We start from the raw sequence: 21,647 nt of genomic DNA on the forward strand, positions 1-21,647 counted from the left end.
TAAAAGCATTATATACTGACTTAGTATTGAAGCGAATATCATCTAAGAGCAACTCAAAATTGCTGGAGCAGAAGACTGATTATGGTAAACAGTTATTTTCAGGTAAAAAATTTTAATCACAAATAATTCTCATTTACAGTGCACTCTCATGAGATACCAGATTATTTTAGATGGAAATACAGAGAATCAGTCAAATTCTATATCAAGTCTCCTGAGAGCCTGACTGTAAAATCTAAATAACATTCTTAACTTCTGCAAACAAAAGTTGTTAACAAACATTTCAAAATGCTCCTATGTCAACATGTTGGTCAAGGGTTGATATCTACTTTCATAGTCTTAGCTTTCATGACTAGAAGCAGGGGTTTTTTTGATTCAGAATTTCACATTTGGTTTTACTTGTTTCATTTTGTCAAATATAAGCATATAACAAATGTCACAGGTTTAATCCCCTTAGGTCCTTTATCACTTACTTTGCCTTCTGGAGTCCTTTTGTGCCAACAATATTTGATGTAGTACAGGCATATTTTAAAACTAACAATAAAAAAATATTCTACATAAGGAACACTACTTGAAAAGGATCAGCAAGTTGAATACTTCTTTGAGGACAGAAATATTGATTCCCAAAATCATGCTGAAATTACATAATTTGTTGAAGAGTCTACTCCTCTCCAAAATTATGCAGAGCAGAATGCTAGCAATGGAAGGGAAAAGAAAATGGAAATCATAGTTATATGCACAAATATTTGTGTGATGGAGTGAGGGGTTAGTTTTGAGAAAAGGAATAGTATAAGGAAGAGACAAAATACCAAATTCTAGTAAATAAATCCCAAGCAAAATAAAATGAGGAATTAAAAAGGAATTTGGCATTCATTACAAGATTCCCACACAGAGAAACTGATAAACACACTGGACAGCATCCCAAAGGAAATAATAGAGAATCACAGAATAGTCTGCTTTGGTGGGGCCTTAAAGATCATCTAGTTCCAACACCCTCCCATCGGCAGAGCCATTTCAGAGAGGTTAGGATTAGGAAGAAAATTGAGACAGTTATGAGAAAGTGATTGGAACAGTGAAAATACTAATTAGCATTCAAAAGAATTATAGCAAGAGAGGACAGAACTGCCCAAAGAGTGAAAGTAGGAGAAGGGGAAAATGCTAAATTGTCTAGTAGTCCCAGTACTTCAAAGAGACATGAAGAGGTATAGCATGAAGCAATACCACCCTCAAAGTAGTTTTTCAACATTCTAAAAGAGTTTGTGTATTATGCAGGCATTAGAAAAGAAATACTAACTAAATGCAGGTGTAATGCAAATCCAGTGGATACAATGCCACAGACAAGCTCCTGGAGGCAAGCTGTCAGAAACTCTCAACATCAGTTTGATAAAAACAAACACTAATTTGAAGAAGCCTTGGAAGGCAACGTAACACCAATTGAAGTTGCAGGTGAAAAAATAGCTGAAGTTTTCTCATCTAGTGAAGGAACCCAAAGGGCTTAATTATGAACATAAAGGATTAAACTATATTACATTACATTGATACTATGTGAAATCTAGCAAAATAATAACTCAAAATAATAACTGTGTGCATTTCTTTGTACACAGTCAGATGGTACCAACAAAGAAGAGCTTATGGACACAAAAAAACCTGATATTGAGCATTCAGGAAGAAAAATTAACCCTGACTTTAGGAGTTAAATCTAGAAATGGCAACATATAAACCGAATAATAATAATATCCTTGACATAATCAGTTTCCATTTTTAAGCACAGACACTGACCTAAATGATTCCATACAGAAACATTCCAAGTTTTTCATATACAATCAATGACATGGCATAATCAGACAAAAATCTATGCCAATGACACTTTTTTTAATACATGTTCCTGAACAAGAAGCTTTTAACAATAACTGAAATAATCTGAATAAACAGTATAGTACAAAATAACACTTATATTCAGAATTCCAAAACAGCACATAGCAAATAGAGAAATTTATATTATGCCTATGCATATAAGGGTTGTAAATTAAAGGGCTGCATGCTATTAACCAACATGAGTTAATATACCTTTAGCTTTACTGATCACCATTTTTCCCTTGTACACATTCACCAAATGTGTACATTATTTTAGATTACTCACTGCAAAACCAGTAGGAAAGGGAAGTCTAGAACAAGGAAAATATTTACCCACTAGCTAGAGTTAGCTCTTAAACACTCAAGACAACTGATAGAATATTCATTTCCCCACACACACATTAAAGGCAACAAGATATTTCTGAAGCAAAGTTAAAAATATCAGCAAATTCTAGGCTACCGAATATTGTTGCTTGCACTACATTTGAGTAGATAATGTTCTATTAAAAAAAATTTCTTACCACAGCTGTGGCTGAACTTTCCTGCAAATCCCAGAATAATATGTTGTTATCAGCCAGTGAAATAATCTTTTTACCATCTCCCATTGGTTCCCACATAACACTGTAAAACAGAAACAGATAAACAAAAAAACAATCCAACATTAAAACCAATCAGAATTTGAACCAGAAAGTCATTTTAATTCTGCAGATCTCATCTATTCCAGAACATATCAAACCATATTTCTTCTGGTTTCCTTGAGCTGAAAGCCATCCCATATTTTAAGTGCAAAATCTGCCATTACCTAGCAATTTGTAACAGTCATTCTGCATACACACACAGAAAAACAATCAGAGACCTTGACGTCCACTAACTTTTGAATGCTTCAGCCTGACACTTCAAAGTTCTTGAGATGTAATGTCATGCATCCTTTTTGAAGGTGCAACAAAAATCATTTTTTGATTGCAAATCAAAAGTTTTGATGCAAATCTCTTCCAGTTCAGCAGCTGCCATCATGACTTAATCAATAGATACTTCTAACCTGTGATTCGCTTCATGCTATACATGAAAGAATGCAAGGAATTAGTCCTTCTCTCTTGTTCTGCCCTTGAGAAGCAACATATTTAAGCCAGTTGGTATGGGCAGCACAGCTAAATATATGCACTACAACCCTAATAAATTTGCTGTAGATAACAGATTAAAAGAGAGCCTTCCATACCCAACACTTTTGTAACAAAGTTTTGCAACCTCCCAATCATTTTACAGTAACAATATAGCTGAAGGTGGAGATCAAAACTTTAGTATCAATATTTTAATGTAGAAACTTCTTCCCATCTGTAGACTAAAACTTGAGCTATTTAGAGGCATTTGAAATGCTGTTCTCATCTTCAATGTACATTTGAAGTACCATCTCTCAAAACTGTCAAAAGTCCATGACTAGACACAAATTTTTTGTCTAGTCATTTTTTGTTTTGCTTTTCACATGAATCAGTTCAGTATCTGGATGGAACAGATAAAAGAAGGTTGCACAAGTAGATGCAGCCTTGGACAAGAGAGCCCAACATTAGGCAGCCACTACCTTCCTAACTCTGTGCTTCACACTATGTATGCTTCTATTTTATCCCAGATTTTGCATTACTCCTATTTTCCTAAGATGGTGGATATAACCTGTCTGGCTTCAGATCTAAAGTGATGGAACTCCATCTAATCTTATGGTACAAAACACAAGGAAAAGAAAACAGAAAGTGGCAGTAGCAGAAAGAAGGGACACCGTCATTTTTTCACACCATAAATAAACCACATTTATTCTCAACTAATATGTTCTTCTCAAATGCCTCTTGCTCCTTCTGTAAACAGTATCACTGCTTTTTACTCTGCACTTTTAGTAAAACAAACATTAGGTATACAGGCAGATGACTGCACCTGTTTGCTGTTATAGAGAAGCCAGACTATGTAGAGAAAATAGAACTATGTCAAAAAGAAAATTAACACCAAGTAAACAGAAAAGCTGGAACTAAAGGGGTGCATTGGCTGACTCCTCACCCACTGAACTTTTCCCTAAGGCAACATAGCAAATTAAAGAAAGGACTAGCTTCCGTGTCTATCTTCTGCTGGAACCATGACCTGCATCCTTATTATGTTGTCAATTCACGGAAATTACCTACTTATAGAAGTCCATTTGTAGCGAGCTGCCTTGAATTAGGACAAAACCACTTCATATTGCACATTAAGCTACCATCATGTTTTTAAATGTGTTTTAACAAGAACATGAAACTAGAATGATTCTACAATTTGCTTTAAATTGGGCTGTTTTGTCTGTAGTATTGATAATCTTATTTACAAATAAACACTTTTGAAAAGTTGCATGGTACAGCTTGGAAAAAACTTACAAGCAATTGAAAATGAGTGTTGATAATAAAAATGATGAGATGCGGTTTCAGTTACATGTTCAACCACATTTTGCCCATGATAATGAGAAGCAACCAACTGGCACTGCCATGTGTATTTCAGAATTTCATGTAGTTGTGCTGCACAGATATATCACATACCTCCGATCCTTCAAATAGATTAAAATATTTTATGAACACATATAACAGGATAAAAAAATTAATGCACTGTAACCTGTATGTGATCACAGCTAACCTGTCACAATCCAGTTTTTCAGTGTGAAATCAAAAGACATCAGGATCATCACACAGCTTAACAGGCAACTAAGAAATCTTCAAGCTGATTCTGATCACATTTACTTAAGTCCACCATTTTACTTACATATTGCTGAAAATATAATTGGCATTTGGTGTTGATACATGTAGATATATTTTAAGTATAGACAATGAAATCTGGTTGGACCAATTAACTCTTTATGAGTCTCTTCCAGCCTGAGACCAGTATTTTTCATGCTTGTTGACGTATCTGCCCCTTTCCTTCACCAATCACTGAACTTCCAGTTGTAAAAGCTAGACTGGAAACAATTTGTTTGATGTTTTCAAAGGTAGGAAGAAATTTCACACCTTTGAGTGTCATGGAGCTTCACGGTGAAAGAATTTTTATAGCTGAATACAGTGTGTTAACTAGAGCCAGTTATAACCCAGCTGATATACCTTAGAACGAAAAGGTCCATCCTTGTGAGATGTACATTTTATTTATGTTTAATTTTTATTTTATGAAAGTTCATTGTTTTATGAGTGTGGTTATAGCGATCATTCAGAGTTTACAATCTTAAGTAAAGGTTACTCAAAATACCCTTTGTAACATGTTCAGTTGTATTCTGTACTCTTGACTGAATGTTAAACATGAAACACCATGGAGAAGGAGGGGGGCAGGAAACACTGGGGAGTGAAAAGAAAAAATTACTTTTGAAGCAAGATACAAATTTTAGAAAAACTGAAGTTTTCATTTAGAACAGTTTTCAACACAGCAGAAGTGGTGATAATGGCTAAAATGGAAACCAGATAGACCAGGCAATACCATTTTCCTGAGTGGGCCAACAGTTGCTGATGCCAACAGTTTTCAGCAATGGACAAGTTAATTGTCAAATTCACAGTTGCCACTCAGAAACTCAGTGTCAACTTCAGGGTTGCTCTTTAGATAATCTATAAACAGCAGACAAGCAATTATATTTGTTGCATTTTACCCTATTTTGTTATCATCTGACTCATGATGCTTCAATTAAGCTCGTAGCTAATAGTTTTTCATATTAAAAAATTAAATGCTACAGAGAACACTTCCCTAGCAAAGAAATAAGAGAATTTAAAATATTCACTCAAATGCACACATGAAAGGACTCTATTGCCTGTGTTTTATGCTGAAAAGATTGTTAACACCTTCATTAATAAAAGCACTGAGCTTTTACAAATGAGCAATTCAAAGTCCTCCATTATGGACTAAAGAAGAAAAAAGCAACATGCAAAAAACTTTCATAGATGTGAACTGCAGTCAGCCACAAGTGTTGGACAAAGCAAGCATTAACTGCTACTTAATTGTAATTACAGAAGTGACAACCATTTATTTCTATAAACAGAAAAATTTTACTAGACTGAAAACTCTCATGCACTGCAAAACAGAAAACACACCCACACATTTGGTAAGTCAGCAGACCACCCTCCAACCTCAGTGTAGCCCATCAGAAAAATTCATGCATTATAAACTCAAATATCCTGCCTTCTTTGCATTACAATGATTCCTTTGGAAGTCCTTTTCTCTATATGCCAGTGTTTCAGAACGGCTCCATGGGAGATCTGTGTACTGAGACAGCAGAGTGCATTACAGCTGTAGGGTTTTTTTGGTGACATCTACAATAACAAAAGGCCTAGAGTATATGCAGTTAAATTTCTGTAGGAATGTAGTGTTTTGACAGCATAGTTGAACCATACCATAGTACCAGTTGAACTCTAAATCTCATGCCAGAAAAAGCACTTTATTAAGCATAAAACTGTGTATCTGATTGGAGGATTTGCAGATGCTATTACACAGACAAATCTATTTCACAGTTTTTCAGGAAAAATTCACTGATGAGCTGAAATCTATTTATTAATATGAAAAAGACTCAATGACAACATGCTTTGTACCAGAAATGTAGCCAAAGGGTGAAGAAAGAACTGTTTCAAAAAGTATGTACAGTTTACAGATCTATTAAAAGTTGTTTTTACCTTGTCTCAACACTAACAGGAGAATACCTTCAAAGCAAGGAGTAACACGTTTCACATAAGCAGACGGTAATTGTTTACTGTCACCCAGAGTTAACCACTGTATATAATGAAGAGCATGGGCAGAAGAAAAGAAAACCCAGCACATACATGAGTTTCTTCAAAGAAATTGGAGGGGTGTGAGAAAACTGTGTGTACAGTTAGGATTCATTTTCAAAGCAGGTGGACAGAAGTCACATAACCTCTACTATTCTACAACATACTGCTCACAGAGCAGCTGCTGCCACAGACACCACTTCCATTCTGTTGCTTAAACAGGGCTTAAAAAACACCAAAGTGACTATTATGGATATGTGACATGTCAGGAAAGAAACATATAACTGGTCTGTCTGTCAACAATCAGCCAGGTGGTCAACCCAGGAAAGACTTCAATAGGATGAATATCTGGCAAGAAAGCACACAAAGACCTGTCAGGTATAAGTCCTGCCCAGCCTCTGAAGGTCATAGGATGTCAATAGTTTTTTCCATGTCCTTACAAACAAACTTATTTGTGAAACAGCTGGAGTGGGCAAAAGCAATCTCTGTAGACTCATTTTCAAGGAAACACGTATCTACTTTTAAGAAGGACAATTTGAGTGTTTTTATATGGGATTTTGCAAAGGATGGCAATATGGATATAGTATATCCTTACTAATTTATTGTTGTTTGTAACAAACTCCACGGTTGGTCAGGGTAATAAAACCCAACAAAACACAATATTCCTCTGAGTATGTTTCTCCAGTGATTTGAAACATGTGCCTAAGAAGAAAATTACAAATGCCTAGGATCTGCATTGATTATTGAGGAAAATCACCACTCCTGTTCAGAAGAGCAGCAAACCCAAGAATGATAAAGGTGTACACAGACCTGGCACAGATGTACTCTCTAACACCTCTAATCCAGCAGCTGTGGGTTCTTGGGGAATTGGAGGTAAAGAGACTGCAAGAAGTGGCTGGGACTGTCACTATTGTGGTCTCACTGATCTACCTCTCCATCACCACAGCCGACACTGAGCACTGGGATGGATGGGCTGTGTGAGGCTGCAGGGCTCCCCTTCAGGGCTCACATACATTTTACCACAGAGGTATTTAATCACAAATGTACAAGGGTCACTTTTTTCAGCCAATAGACATCCAAAAGACATTTCAAAGCCCTGAATTTTTAACTACTATGTAAGCAAGTGTCAGCAATATTGCTACATCTATAGTCATCCCAGAATATTGTGTTAGGAAAGAATTCTACTCAGAGGAATATATATTCTAAATAATAAATGCTTAATGGCGTTTTGGAGACCAAATTAGAGTCCGACACCAAGAAAACAGAGGCACCTGTTCAAAGCTAGTTCCTCATGAACATATAAAATTCTCCTGCACAACTGATTTTTTCCACCATTTTTTTTAACATTCCTCTCTAACATTTTAAGCAATTCAATTAGAACTGAAAATAAAAACCATCCAGTGTCTATTTAACCTGCAAAATCAGATGATGTAAACTTCAATCCTCACATTTTAGTGCTAAGAATAGCTAAAGTGACATTATAAAAAGGAAAAAAAAAATCCTTTTAAAATTAGATCAATTTTCTTTCAATGAGGAAAAATCTCAACTAATTTGTCAGTAAAAGTAGGCAATACAACAGCATGGTGAGAACAGAAGCAAAAAACTACATTCAAGTTGGGAAGAAGAGGTAAAAAAGTACTCTACGAGCCCATTATTTTTCACTTGTAGAGTAACACGATTTCTGCACTATTTTCTGTATCGTGATTTATGAATCCAAACAACTACAAAGACTTCCTCAAAACTAATTTTCATTTTAAGGATACGAAATCTGTTGAAATTATCAGAAGTGATCATAAGTTCATAGAATCATAGAATCTTCTGAGTTGGAAGGGACTCACAAGGATTATCGAGTCCAACTCTTAAGTGAATGGCCCATACAAGGATCAAATGCACAACCTTGGCATTATCAGCACCATAATACAATCAACCAAACTAATCTCCTAAAGTTAAACTAATACTTTATATAAGTTCATATAAATAAATAAATAAATAAATATTTTTTCTTTAGTATTTGCTTCAGTGTCAGATTTTACTTTCATTAAGTTTTCCTCAGCTTTAAAAGATTAGAGTCAAATAAATTCTAATCAAAAATTAACACAGTAAACTGGGCACATCACACAATGTTTCATTATTTTGATATCCAATTAATGTATTGCATTTATTCCCTAGTAAATGTGATTACACTGAACAGCTTAAAGTTTTAAACTTGCACAATACAACCCCTCGAAATTACCAAAAACATTCAAGAGAATGAAAAAGAGAGAATTAGTGTTATAAATTACTGTGCTGGTTCCAGACACATTTGAGAGGATGATAAAAGGGGGGAAAAGGAGAGAAAATATGAGAAAGACAACTAATGGTTGAACATTGAACATTTGGATTTATTTACAATAAAGAATAATCAAAATTCAAGAGAGCAAAATCCTGTGAATAATTCAGGATCACACAGAATTAAGAAGAGAGCAGGGAGGGAAGTAGAACATATGATACAGTTAAAATTTTTATCATTTTAGAAAGGATCAAAACACAAGGGGTATTATCAGTACTGATAAGCAGCTGTTAAAATACACTCCCAGTGAAAACACTTGTCATACAGGAAGTGTTTAAAAAAACCAAAAAATTTCTCTATACTTCACTGTTGTAATATCAGAGGTGGCTGATGGAGAATATAAATGTATGGAATGAGCCAAGTGTGGAAGAATTATTCTTAAATGCTGACAATTTCAGATAGCTCTGAAATTTTGTGCATTATGTGAAGATACAATTAGTATCTGCTGGACAGCTGTAACAAAAAAACCTAAAAAACCCCAGAGTTCAGTTTATATACCAGGATATGGAATTGACAGTCCTGACAATCTCAAAGAAACCCCTATACAAATATCAGAGGCATCTTTGCCCTCATAATTATTTTTCTGATACTGGGACATGCGAAGTGTTAAAATAAAATTTAAAAAGTTATGATTGTATTTATTATATGTCTTTGCTATAAAACATATATAACAGTTATTACGTCACATATTCAAGACAATATGATCCTTCTAAAAGTAGTGTTACTTTCAGGTTTATATTCATTAGGTACAGACTATTAAATTGTTCTAGATTTCTTTTTTTCTTTTTAATGAAACACTAAGCTAGAATTTTAATGTATATATCTCGATGCCTAACAGCTGGTAGAGAAGACAAAACGTTACCAACATCATGACAGGAAACGGAATTGTTACCGGAATATCATGTGAAAGCTATTAAAAATCATGTGAGCTATTAAAAACACCATTTTCACTTTTCTTTAGAGTTTCAGATTCTCTTACCTCTTGATCTTTTTACTTGAAAATGTTTTGGGGTGGTTTGTTGTTTGTGGGGTTTTGTTTTTTTTAATACTATTTAAAGGCCAAAAAAAGTAAGTAAAACACTTCTGGATTGCACTCACCTGTCCTCAGGGCATCAATTACAAATGTTCTTAACTTTGATCAGGTGACTGGGTGCATTAATAGAATGAATATGAGGAAAGTGAAGCAATAAAATGTTATGTATAGGACCTTATTATCTTAAGTAAATCTCTACTCAAGTTGAAAGGACTATTACACCAAATTTGTACTTCTGTAGGAAGCCAACCTTAACGAGGTTGCTTTATACTGTGCAATCACACAGCCAAGGAAGAGATGATACTTCACAGTGCTCTGTTTGGAGACCTTCGATGAAATACCAAGTAAAATCTCAGTACTCAAAGTCTGTAGGAATAGCTCATTTATAGTAACTTTCTTCTTTGTGAATTAGAAGTTCTAGTTTAATACTTTAGTGATAAACATCCCAGAGTTCTTGAAACATCTGCAACTTCAAAAAAATTATAATTTGCCTTCCTCTCTAAGTTCTCTTAGATGTGGCAATATTTGCACATCCACGTTTAGGATTGATTGAGTGGGATACACAAAAGAAAAAAAAAATGAACTTCAGCTAGCAGAGAAGCTTAATGAAGTCATCTATCATTATTCCTAACATATTCAACCCTTTCCAAATTATTAGCAGCTGATGATTGTTTTCTCTACAAAACATGAATTCTTCATTCCTCATCTTTTGGGCTTCCACTTCTATTGCCTCTGTAATCTCCACTGATTTTCCCTTTACAGCTCTATTTCATTGTCCATATAACACTTCCCCTTTATTTATTTCCCTTATATTTTATTCCAAAGTCACTCCATGGACCACCATCCAACTTACTTCACTTGTTCCCCTCTCTTTTGAAGTACACAGCTTGCTACCAGGCAGAATCTACTCTTTTTTATACCTGCCACATTTGGAAAGCAAAAAATAGGATGTTAAGGAGATACAGGCAAGCCTGCTTCCAGCAGATACAAGAGGAGAAACTCCCTGCTGTGTTCCGAATTCAAGACCCCACATATTACACTTTCTCTCATGGCCTGTAGTATCCTTCTTCTCCAAGGACTATCTTGTCAAGTCTACTACCAACAGTCTCCTCCAAAACCGAGGAAGAAGTAGAACAGTAGGTTACTGCTAAAACGTAAGTCTTCAGGGTTTCAGACACAATTCTTGGGATTCCTCCAAGCTGCACCCAGAGGAGTAATGAAAATGTCATTAACTGCTGTCCTATCCTGTTTCCTTGGCCTCTCCTATGTAGACTGTGCAAGATACTCAATGGCAAATTCCTTTAACTGAATCTTAAAACATTGCATAGAGCAATATACCTATAGTTATGCGTGTTTAGCACTGTACGAATACATATATTTATCTACAGAATAAATTTTTTGAAAATGCCTTTTTTTTTTTTTAAACACACAAATGTCCATGTGTATCTGGGGTTTTTCACACAAAGTAACTCACTTGGAAATTTTGCACTTGAAGTCTTTCCACTTTGGTTCATATGAAGAACCGCAGGTAAAGGATGAAAAAAACCCTCTTAGGCTTGACCCAAACAGAGCAATTAAAAGGCCTATTTGCTTGCCTAATTTAAGCACCTGCTTAATTTTCTGAACTCTCTTTATGCCATTCAAGAGTTTGAGTAAAAATTTTGATGAGTCCCAAATTCAAAGCTTAGAGGCAAGTAAACAATCTCAGTAACCGAAAACAAATTGTTATGCTTAATTTTTAAACACAGTAACTCATGCAATCCAGATAAAATGGAAGTGTAGAAAAGCAATTTTCTTTTTTCACTTGCTTGTAATGTCTTGGAGATCAGACTTTTGCCAAAAGTTCTGTCAAGACTAAAAAATTATTTCAATAGATCTTGAGCAGGAAGAACACAGTGTTCAGTCACACGTGAGCAAAGTTTAGAATTTTAGTCACAATTGATTGAAAATGCTCTTTTGGTCTTGGTTCACAAAAGAGAATTGGTATTAAATATGTCCCTGCTGTTTTTTAATAAGAAATTTCAGAGACATTTGAGCACAGCATACCATAAAGGAGATGAGATGAAGGTAAAGAAACACAGTATCAGTTCTTAACCTCAGTGAAGAGTTGAACAAAACCAATACCTGACACATCAGACCGGGAAAAAATCCCCTCTCATGTTTCCTAGTGCATTATACTTGAAACAGAAAACTCTGGTAATTTTCAAGTATAAGGATTTTTAATACAAGAGAAAAACAATGCAAGAAGATAAACGTTAAAGAAAATATGTTAAGAAATAAAGAAAAGCGGGGAAAACAAGGAAAAAACTACAAGTAAATAAAGCTCTGAGGCAGGTGGTAGCTGCCAGAGTACATAACCAGTTCCATTTTCAAGATAGTTTTGCTTTTTTTTTTATCTCTTAATTACAGTCAAATCTCAATTACTTATGATCTGCAACCGGATCCATGAATATCATGAAGCATCTATGCTGTGGAATCAGTGTCACAAAGGCTGAGACCAAACTTACACTCTGCACCTTTAAACTGTACTGACTACTCTGCCATTTTTCTGGGCCAAGCACATAAAAATATGATAAAAGCCCAGTTTTTTATCTGATTTTTTTTAGCATGTATTCTGACTAATAATATTCAAAATTAACTTTAAAAAATCAAGTCTGTATCAAATCATTAGTGGTTGTGGTACACTGCTCTACTGCACCCTGTGAATAAAACAATCTCCTTTAAGTGCACATGGTCATGGGTTCAGTGTTCAGCCTGTGCTTTCTGAGTAAAATTTAGAGGGTATGCTCTAATGACAATGCAAATGAGAAAGTCAGAATAAGCATTGTCCTTCTTACTGCCAGCATGTGATGCCAGACCATCACTGATCTCATACTGATTGTGGACCAGAATGCTGGTCTTACATTGAGGTTTGAAAAGTATTTATACCTTTCACTGAGGAAAATTGCTTTTCTGATTTATGTTTGGTTCTAACAACAATTGTACCAAGTTTAAAGTAGTTTCAAGTTTTTCTGAACATCCAAAAAGTGCAATAGAAAAGAACATTTAAGTTGCTATTCACAGCCAACATATCACTCAGTGGGACATGGCCTGTTAAGTGAGACACACAGCACAAAAGGCCTAATTTACTCATTTATGTGAGCTGTTTCCAAAATGATTGTGACAGGAATAGAAAAGCCTGCTCTAGAACAAGATCCTCTAACTCAGCTGTGCTTGCATGAGATGATGTGAGTGGCACTAATGCCAAGTATTCTGTTTACACCTTTTATCTCTCTGTAACACTGGACATTTTCAAATCTTCATGCATACATATATATATATACATGCACATAGATAATGGGCATTAAATGGTAGCAGAGCATTAAGTGAACACTAAGTATGAACAGAATCAGACAGCACATGACAGAAAGTAGCACATGAAGCTGTAATTAGAGGGAAAAAAATATGTTGGGTATTCACATAAATTCACAGCCTGATATAAAGCAGTTATATGCTCCCTATTCCTCCTTTAGTGACCAGGCTACCATACAGAGTTCTGGTATTCCAGCATTAAATAGAAACAGATTATAGAAAATTGAAATACAAAAAGGACAAATCTTAAGGTGTAAAAGGTAAAGATTAAAACAAACAAAACTCACTTTCCAATATAGTTGGGAGTATTAATTATCAAAAGGTGAATTAAAAGTGAATTAAAATAATACAAGAGATATAAAGAGGAGTATTCATATGAAAATGTGTAACAAAGAATTAAAACATACTACAATGAAGAAATTTAACATTCAGGAAGCCTATATTTTAGAAAAAAGTATTCTATACAATACACTTTTGAATGCACTGATATGTCCTATCTTGTTCAAGAACCACTCACATAAATATTACCTTCTATTCACCTTTTCTTTTTTTCAGTTGAAATTTAAGATACAAGGGTCAAACTAGGAATCTGTGGCTAGAATTGGATACTTAAAACTTATGATATGCCCTGCATCTGTTCAGGAAGCAGTGGGAACATGTCACATATACATCCAAGCAAAGAACCTGCAAATGGACAAATTTAACTTTCTTTTAAATATCAGAAAGGAAAGGGAAGGGAAACAAACCCCTGTTAATAACTTCTGCAGTATGGCAGCTCTCCTTGTTCTGTCTTAGGCAACAGATAAAGAGTAGTTACACAGGCTCCACAGAACACAATGAATTCTTATCCTTAACAAAAAATAAATTACTCATACCAAATCAGTTGAGTGAAGACTAAAAAAGAAAGACTGAAGTGTAACATCAAATTTATATTCCATAAAAAGATTGAAATTTTACCTTTGTGCAACAAAGGTTTTAGATGGGGGTAGGTAGGGGAAAACACATTAAAACAGTACACAGGCTGTTACTCCATGTGTTTTTGCAGGATGTTAATAAGTGTTTTTAATATATGAAACATCTGGTACTAAAAATCCAATTTGTACCTTTTTTTTAGAGATGGAATAGTTTTAAAGTGCATAGCATAGCTTCTACAAAAATCTGCACAAAACTAACAGCATGGGTCTATCCTTTAGGCTTTTTCTAGGAGTATAAAATATGCAGAATCCTACCAGGCCATATTGCCATGGGCTGTGTTGTCAAGGTGACAGAGTAGCTCCAGGGTTTGAGTGTTGCTTGATGAATCATCAGGGGATTCATGACTGCCTGATTCCAATTCCTTCGGCATCCTCCAAACAGCAGCACATGTCATGACTTTAGTGTCTGAAGCTAAGCAACAGAGAATAATGTCAACAGATCATTGTATGGAGACGTATTTTGTATACACTGCATCAACATTTACACAAATCTATAAGCAATGCACATCTGCTGTTTGAAATATTTAAAAATATTATACCAAGATGAATTCAATGAGCGCAGAACGTGGTTACAGACACAGACCTCAAGTTAGCAGTCAAGTTGCTGCAAAACTCATAATTAGCACACATTTAATGTGCTTCTCCCTGAATAAAGGCAAAATTAAATGCTCATGAAAACTCTTTGGGAGGCAATTTTTCCATGCTTTATTCCCCATACTAGTGTTAATGAAAAAGACACACAAGTTACATTGCACAATTCCTTAACAGTAAGGATGTAGACATCATTTAAACATTTTTCTTTTAAGGGCTAGCTTCAGTTCAATCCAGAGCCTCATCTCATATCCTTTACTACCAATAACTGTTTACTACAAATTAGGTTTCCCATGTAAGTATATGCCTCTAATCCTAGCAAATAAAAACAGCAGAAGAATAAAGACAAACTGAACTTACACGCATACAGCAAAATATTACAATGTATAAAGAACAGGTCACTGTAGATTGAGGAGAAAATACTATATGCACATATGGCATTGCCCATCACCCAATACAGCACTTTGTAGCAGTGCAGAATGGGAGGAGCACTGCACATGTTCCTGCTGCTCCAGCCACTGGTCCGGGGTTCGCCTAAAATGAACAGGTTGGGATTATCCTCTACAGCAGAAACAAAGAAACCAGTCACAGCTACATTAAGCAAAAGCAGGGGGAGCGACCGCCTGTGAAAGGATGTGTTAAATGAGAAGTCCAGACTGGAAGCAGCAACGAACAACATGTTTTCTGTTCTGAGGTCATTTCACCTGCCTCCTTTTCAAAGTTCTACCTCCAAGAACATTTTAGATGATTTTAGTCAAGAGCCATGAGTAAATGTGACCAGCTTCCATCAGTGGAAAGGAAAACAGGAACAACTGTAATGAGAGTGTTTTCTGAAGGAAGGAAGGAGACTGAAAAAGTCTTCCTAGTCTAAAATGGCACGAACAGGGGGAAAAAAGGTGTCTCTTATAATGGTCACCAATCAGGGCATTCAAAGTGGAAAAAAAGGCACTCAACACAGAATAGGACAAAAAGGGATTGATACATAGTAAATAGTCCCAAATGCAAGAACATAGACATGTTTAAAAAGCAGGCATATGAAATAAATTAGAAAAAAGGTAGTTAGGTCAAACCTGTGAGAAGGAAACAGTTATAGGACAACGACTTTATATGAATTCAGAACACACAAACATTGGGTATTTGATTTGATCAAAATGAATATAAAATATATGTATGATGCACATAACTATTCTACAGTAATATGGATATACAAGTTGAATACAGTATCAAGAGATGGATAATCCCCTATTTATTAACACTTAATTGAACCTTTATAACTGTAGAGCATGGTAACTGAACAGCTATTTCCAAATCATTTCAGGCAAATGGTTTACTCTAAATCCATGTGCTATGGAAGAGAAAGAAGCAGCAGCAGATGGCTGTCTTCCCTTAGAAAAGGGCTAATCCATGCTGTGTATGTCATGCAAATAATAAATAACCTAAACTCAAAGTGCAATATAGTTAAAGAAGGTGAGATTTACCAAATGTTTTGCCTCAATATGTGACAGAACATTAATGAACACTGCAGAGAAGCTCCTGTTAGATTATAATTACTGAAAGGCCTGTGCTGCCCATATAAAACGTGAGCTTTTCCAGTATCATCAAGATCTATGAAGAGAAACACGAAAGCAAACCATGGAAAACAAACTAGATGTTCCTCAAGCCATCCTTCTTCTTGGCACAGCACCACAAGTCTTAAGACTTGCTCAAAATGTCACGAACAAACTTAATATTCAGGAAACTGAGATTTTAGGAAAAAAAAGTAGTCTAGACAACACTTTTGAATACACTGATAGGTCCAATCTTCTCCAAGAACCACCTAATAAATATTACCTTCCATTTACCCTTTTCCTTTTTAGTTGAAATTTAACCTACAAGCCTCCAACTAGTAATCAGCGGCTAGAAACAGATCTGTAAAACTTGCACTACATAGCTGAAAATCGAAAAAAAAATAATCAAGAATTAACTATCATTTCTAAAGTATTTTTTTATCAGCTAGATAATAAATAGAAATATTTACGCAAAAGATTTTGAAAAGAACTGAGACTGGTTTTAAGTATTGTTCCCTTTTGATATAATTTTAAATTACCCCTACTAGAATATATCTAAGTATAATGAGATACCTTACACAGCAGATATCTGAATACAGAAACCAAAGAAGTCCTTTCCACTCCCAGGTATGAAATTTACAGCAATATCTGGCACTGATGTTGCATTATCCTTGTTCAGTTTCAGATCAGATTTGTAATTTCATTTACAAAAATCTGTTGTGTTATTTCACATTTTTTTCCTTGAAACTCTCTTATAACTGTGAAATGGCCTTTAAAGCTTGCATAATAACCTTCTATTCCATATTTTTTCTGACAAATTACAGCAGACCACATTCTTATGGTTTCAACTTTTTCTGCTAGTAGATGGGTCAGGTGGTCCCAAAATTACATCAAACAACACTGTAGTTGGTAAAACATAGAGTGAATGTATTAACATTTCTTTGCCCTGCATCTGTTCAAAAAGCAGTGGGAAAATGTCATATACACACAGCCATAAAGCAATGAACTTGCAAATACACAATGGACAAATCTAACTTTCTTTTGAACAACACAAAAGAAGGGGAAACAAACTCCTGTAATAACCTCTGCAGTACTGCAGCTCTCCTTGTCTTGTCTAGGCAACAGAAAAGAGTAGTTACACAAGCACCCTGTAACATAATGAATTCTTAACCTTAACAAACAATAAATTACTGGCACTTATGCCAAATCAGTTGAGTGAAGACTGAAGTGCAACATCAAGTTTATATTTCATAAAAAGATTGAAATGCTAAGTATTTTACCTTTGTGCAATGCAAGTTTTAGATGGAGGCAGGCAGGGAGAAACATTGTCAAACCATCTTTCCTCTTAACACAGCACCACAACTTTAAGACAAGGCCTTGAAATTACATTTTAACTTCTTAAAACTGGAACATTAGTTTCTTGCACAATCAGATTTCTAGATTAAAAACTCTAAAACAACTAAATAAGCACTATTTGGAAGACTGAGGGAGGTCAAAGCATATGCTTGTATGTTTGTATATGTATCTATAGAAATCCCCCTGACACTTGATCTGACCCAGGCTCCTATAAGACTTTGGTGGTTTGAAAACTGAAGTACAGGTTGGTGCAGAATTTCATATGCATAATTTTGTACCATTCCATGCCTGTTTCACTTCACTGGGACTAGTGCTGAGGGATAAAATTAATTGCACATCAGGAAGGGATAACATTAAAAGCCAACACGCACAAAACATTAACACTTGGTACAGACATCATCCTCTGGTTTTAGCTGGATTTGATGATGCTCAGGGAAAGTGACAGACCACTTTCCAGCTGTTGAATGACCATCCATCATGAACAACTGTATGTGCATTGCAAATATTCCAATTTTAATTTTAAACTAAGGATAAATGCTGGAATTAGTTACATGGCTGAAATATGTAGAACAAAGACTTTGTTCAGAGCACTACTAATTTCTCCTTTGACTTTTTATGTACTTATCTACAGTTCTGACACTTTATTAATTCCCAGATGTGTGAAACCAAAATGGAATTGCCACAGCCAACCAAAGAAGTAATTTTAGATATGACTGGCCTTAAGGTAGGCTTAATTTCCCTTTATATATGGAACTTTTAAAACACACCATTTTCTCCCTTGTAAAAGAGAGGGTAAATGTAAGTGCTGAGTGAAAGCATCACTCTTATGACAGATGAAGTAGAGCTTTTTTTGGGTCACAATTCCTCTTAATCAAATAACCACTGACTACAAACCTACAGAAACACAAACAAAAGCACTAACTCTCACTACATTGAAATCAAAGTCTTACAACAAGCTCCTCACAGTCATACGACAAGTTTACTAACAGTATGCAGTATCTGTGGCATTACCCACATAGCTTTATTTCCCAAGTGATCATATTAAAATTTGAAAATCCAGTGCTACTAGGTAATTTCACTACCACCTCTGTAGTGTCATTGCTTGCCTAGAATGCCTACAGGCAAAGAGAAACTCCAGGTTTCCTCATTTTTTACTATATTCACATCACACTACTGCACATAGGCATATAAAAAGACAACGTTTTTATCTACCAGCTCTCATTCCTTAAAAATGTTGAGACCAATATGAAAGTAATATTTAAATGACAATGCCAGTTATTCTGCAAAAGAAAGAAAAACAAGTTAAACACAGTGTCTCTACATCATGCTTCTATGCCTTCCTTAGAACTATTAACATAGTTGGAAACCACTTTTGCGTCCCCACTTCATATTGAAACCAGAATTTTTATTAGTTACAGCACCAATGCAGAAGAGAATACATAAGTTTAAGCTAGATTCTGTTGCAGTCTTATCACTGAGTGTATTAGGAAAAATGTTATTGGGTTAAACTAAGCACTACTGAACTTTCAGAGAGAATAAGTGAAAGGTTTGCAGAAGGGTGTCTAATTGTATTCCTCAAACACTGTTCACATAAAATGATCCAGGAATGAGACAACAAACTGTTGAATCATTGTCACATTTGTTCCTCCTCATTCAAGAGGAATTCCTTGTCTAATTCATCATGCAACTTCAGTATACCTTTTGTTAGGTATTGCTAAGAATGGAGCTCAATGTACTGTTCCAACAGCAACAACCCCCCCGCTAAGCACCATTTCCACAAATCCATCAATACTATCTCCTGGGCAGAGGATACCATCTGCTAGAGTGACTGTATGCATATACCTGGTTCTGTTGCAATGATCCAGGCTTACAACCAAGCAACACAGAATTTAAAGAATAAACAAGTAATCCTACACTTTGACAGTACTGAACTAGGAACTAACTACACATGATGCTGGTAGCAATAAGGGTACAGTAACCAACTGTAGGAAACAAACTTTGGTGAGTTCAGCCAAAGCCTAAGAGAGAGAATCATGTCTACAGAGCGTGAGGCCATCTTTAGATGCCTCCTTTACAAGTTGAGCAAGTGAGAAAACCCTCTGCATGCAGAGTGTACAGTTTGCAAAGGGTCACAATTTGGTCAAATCAATACCAATTTTCATTGCAGCATTGGACTTCTCAACGAGGACTATTTCCATGACAATTTTCAGCTTTCTACTACCACCTGGTTCCAACACAGGAAAAAAACGGAGAAGCTGTAGACAGGTGGAACATCCTGTTTATCTTCCTCTAAACACTGCCCCCCTTGGAGAATTGCTCCAACTTAAAGTCATAGCCTCTGAGAAGGAAATAAGTGTGGGAAATATATCTATCTGAAAGGTAAACATAAAAGGAAGATACTAATGAGAGTTTAAAAAGAAACACATATGCTATGCTAACTACAAGTACTCGTTACTCCTTTAGAGAGTTACGTGGCACACCACCCATCAATTCACTGCACTGCTGCTGCTGGAGCACAGTAGCCAGCAGACAGTCCTTAACAACTACACAATTATCTCTGAACTAGATGCAAAAAGAAAAAATGTGGATATAAGAACACAGACTGCTGACTCCAGACGCAATACATTTGTTCAGGACGTTGGAATTCATTCCTGCCATTGGGGAAAATTACAATTTTTTTATGAATTTGCAGGTTTTTTAAGCTAGAAGGGATGGTCTATGCACTTCACACAAACCTTGATTTTACATCAGCAATTTCTACAGTTGAAGACTTACATAATAAAAGAAGTGAGCTCTGTCATGTTTCCAGATTTTAAGAGAAGAACCTAAAATTTCAAGTTATTCAGAATTATTATAAAGATTCCTTCAGAAAATGCCACAGACTCCAAAATTACAAAGAATGCAACTGAACATCAGGTGTCAAAATCTGCTCATACAGATTTTGTAATTTATCCTCTCTAATAAATAACAGTTTTAAAAAGGACTTAACATGCAACATACTAAGTAAACATACTAAGAAACCAGCTGATATCTAGTTGACTTACATAATAAATCAGAATAGATGAACAAGACACAGTTTAGTTTCTCATCATAGAGTAAGTGTTCTCACTTAGACCTCTATTTGGTTTTGCATTATTAAGAACAAAATGTCATACTTATTATGTTGGAACTGTCATTTTCCAATTAAAAACAACCCAGCAATTTCATTTTCTCATGCTTTATTCAAATGTTCTCTCCTCAAATATGTTTTTTGTAAGGAACCTAGAGAAAGAAACTATTCTACTTAAAAGTTTAGTGGTTTGAGTTTTAACAACAACAACACCCAAAACAAAAACAAAAACAAAAGGCAAAAAGACCCACCTGAAACTACTTTGGAGACACTTCCGTCAAATATTACTAAAACAAATAGAAATATGAAACATCCAAAAAGAATATATGGAATATAAAAACCAAACCCTCAACATGGATACTAACCAACACTCCACAGTTTCAGCAAACAAGAGATCTGAGTACATGCAGAAACACACCAACTCTGTTTGCTTTCCTCTTTCAGCTGTGGATTGACGCACATCCAGAACTTGGTAAAAGTCAGTAAGTACTATGGCTTATCCGTGTTCTGCCTGCCAACAGTTCACTCACTGGAGTCACTTCTCCAAAAGTGAATCTATTATCTTTTGCAGGCAGCAAATGTACGTGTTATAAAAAATAAAGGAGAAACTTTTTTTAAGAGGACTGGTTAAAAACAGTATCAACCTTTGTTATGTGATATGAAAGTTTAAAACAGTATTTTTTTAAGAAGTTAACTCCCCCCTTAAACAAGCTGTTAAGTAGGTGTTACAATAACATAAGGAGAGAAGTGTAAGAATAGAGTTAAAT

At 35.3% G+C, this 21,647-nt stretch overlaps 1 protein-coding gene across 1 annotated transcript in view; it reads right to left on the reverse strand.

Annotated features, from left to right (window-relative positions):
- Positions 1-21,647, reverse strand: part of EIPR1 (EARP complex and GARP complex interacting protein 1) — a 74,975-nt gene that overhangs the window by 23,021 nt on the left and 30,307 nt on the right. Inside the window, exons 4-5 of the mRNA XM_027641100.1 lie at positions 14,533-14,689; positions 2,373-2,472 (exon numbers count right to left, since the gene is read on the reverse strand). Of these exons, the coding sequence (XP_027496901.1) occupies positions 2,373-2,472; positions 14,533-14,689 (257 nt within the window). The remainder of the gene's footprint in view (positions 1-2,372; positions 2,473-14,532; positions 14,690-21,647) is intronic.

Source organism: Corapipo altera, unplaced genomic scaffold (genome assembly GCF_003945725.1).
Source record: "Corapipo altera isolate COAL_440 unplaced genomic scaffold, ASM394572v1 46, whole genome shotgun sequence".
NCBI classification, from domain to species: Eukaryota; Metazoa; Chordata; class Aves; order Passeriformes; family Pipridae; genus Corapipo; species Corapipo altera.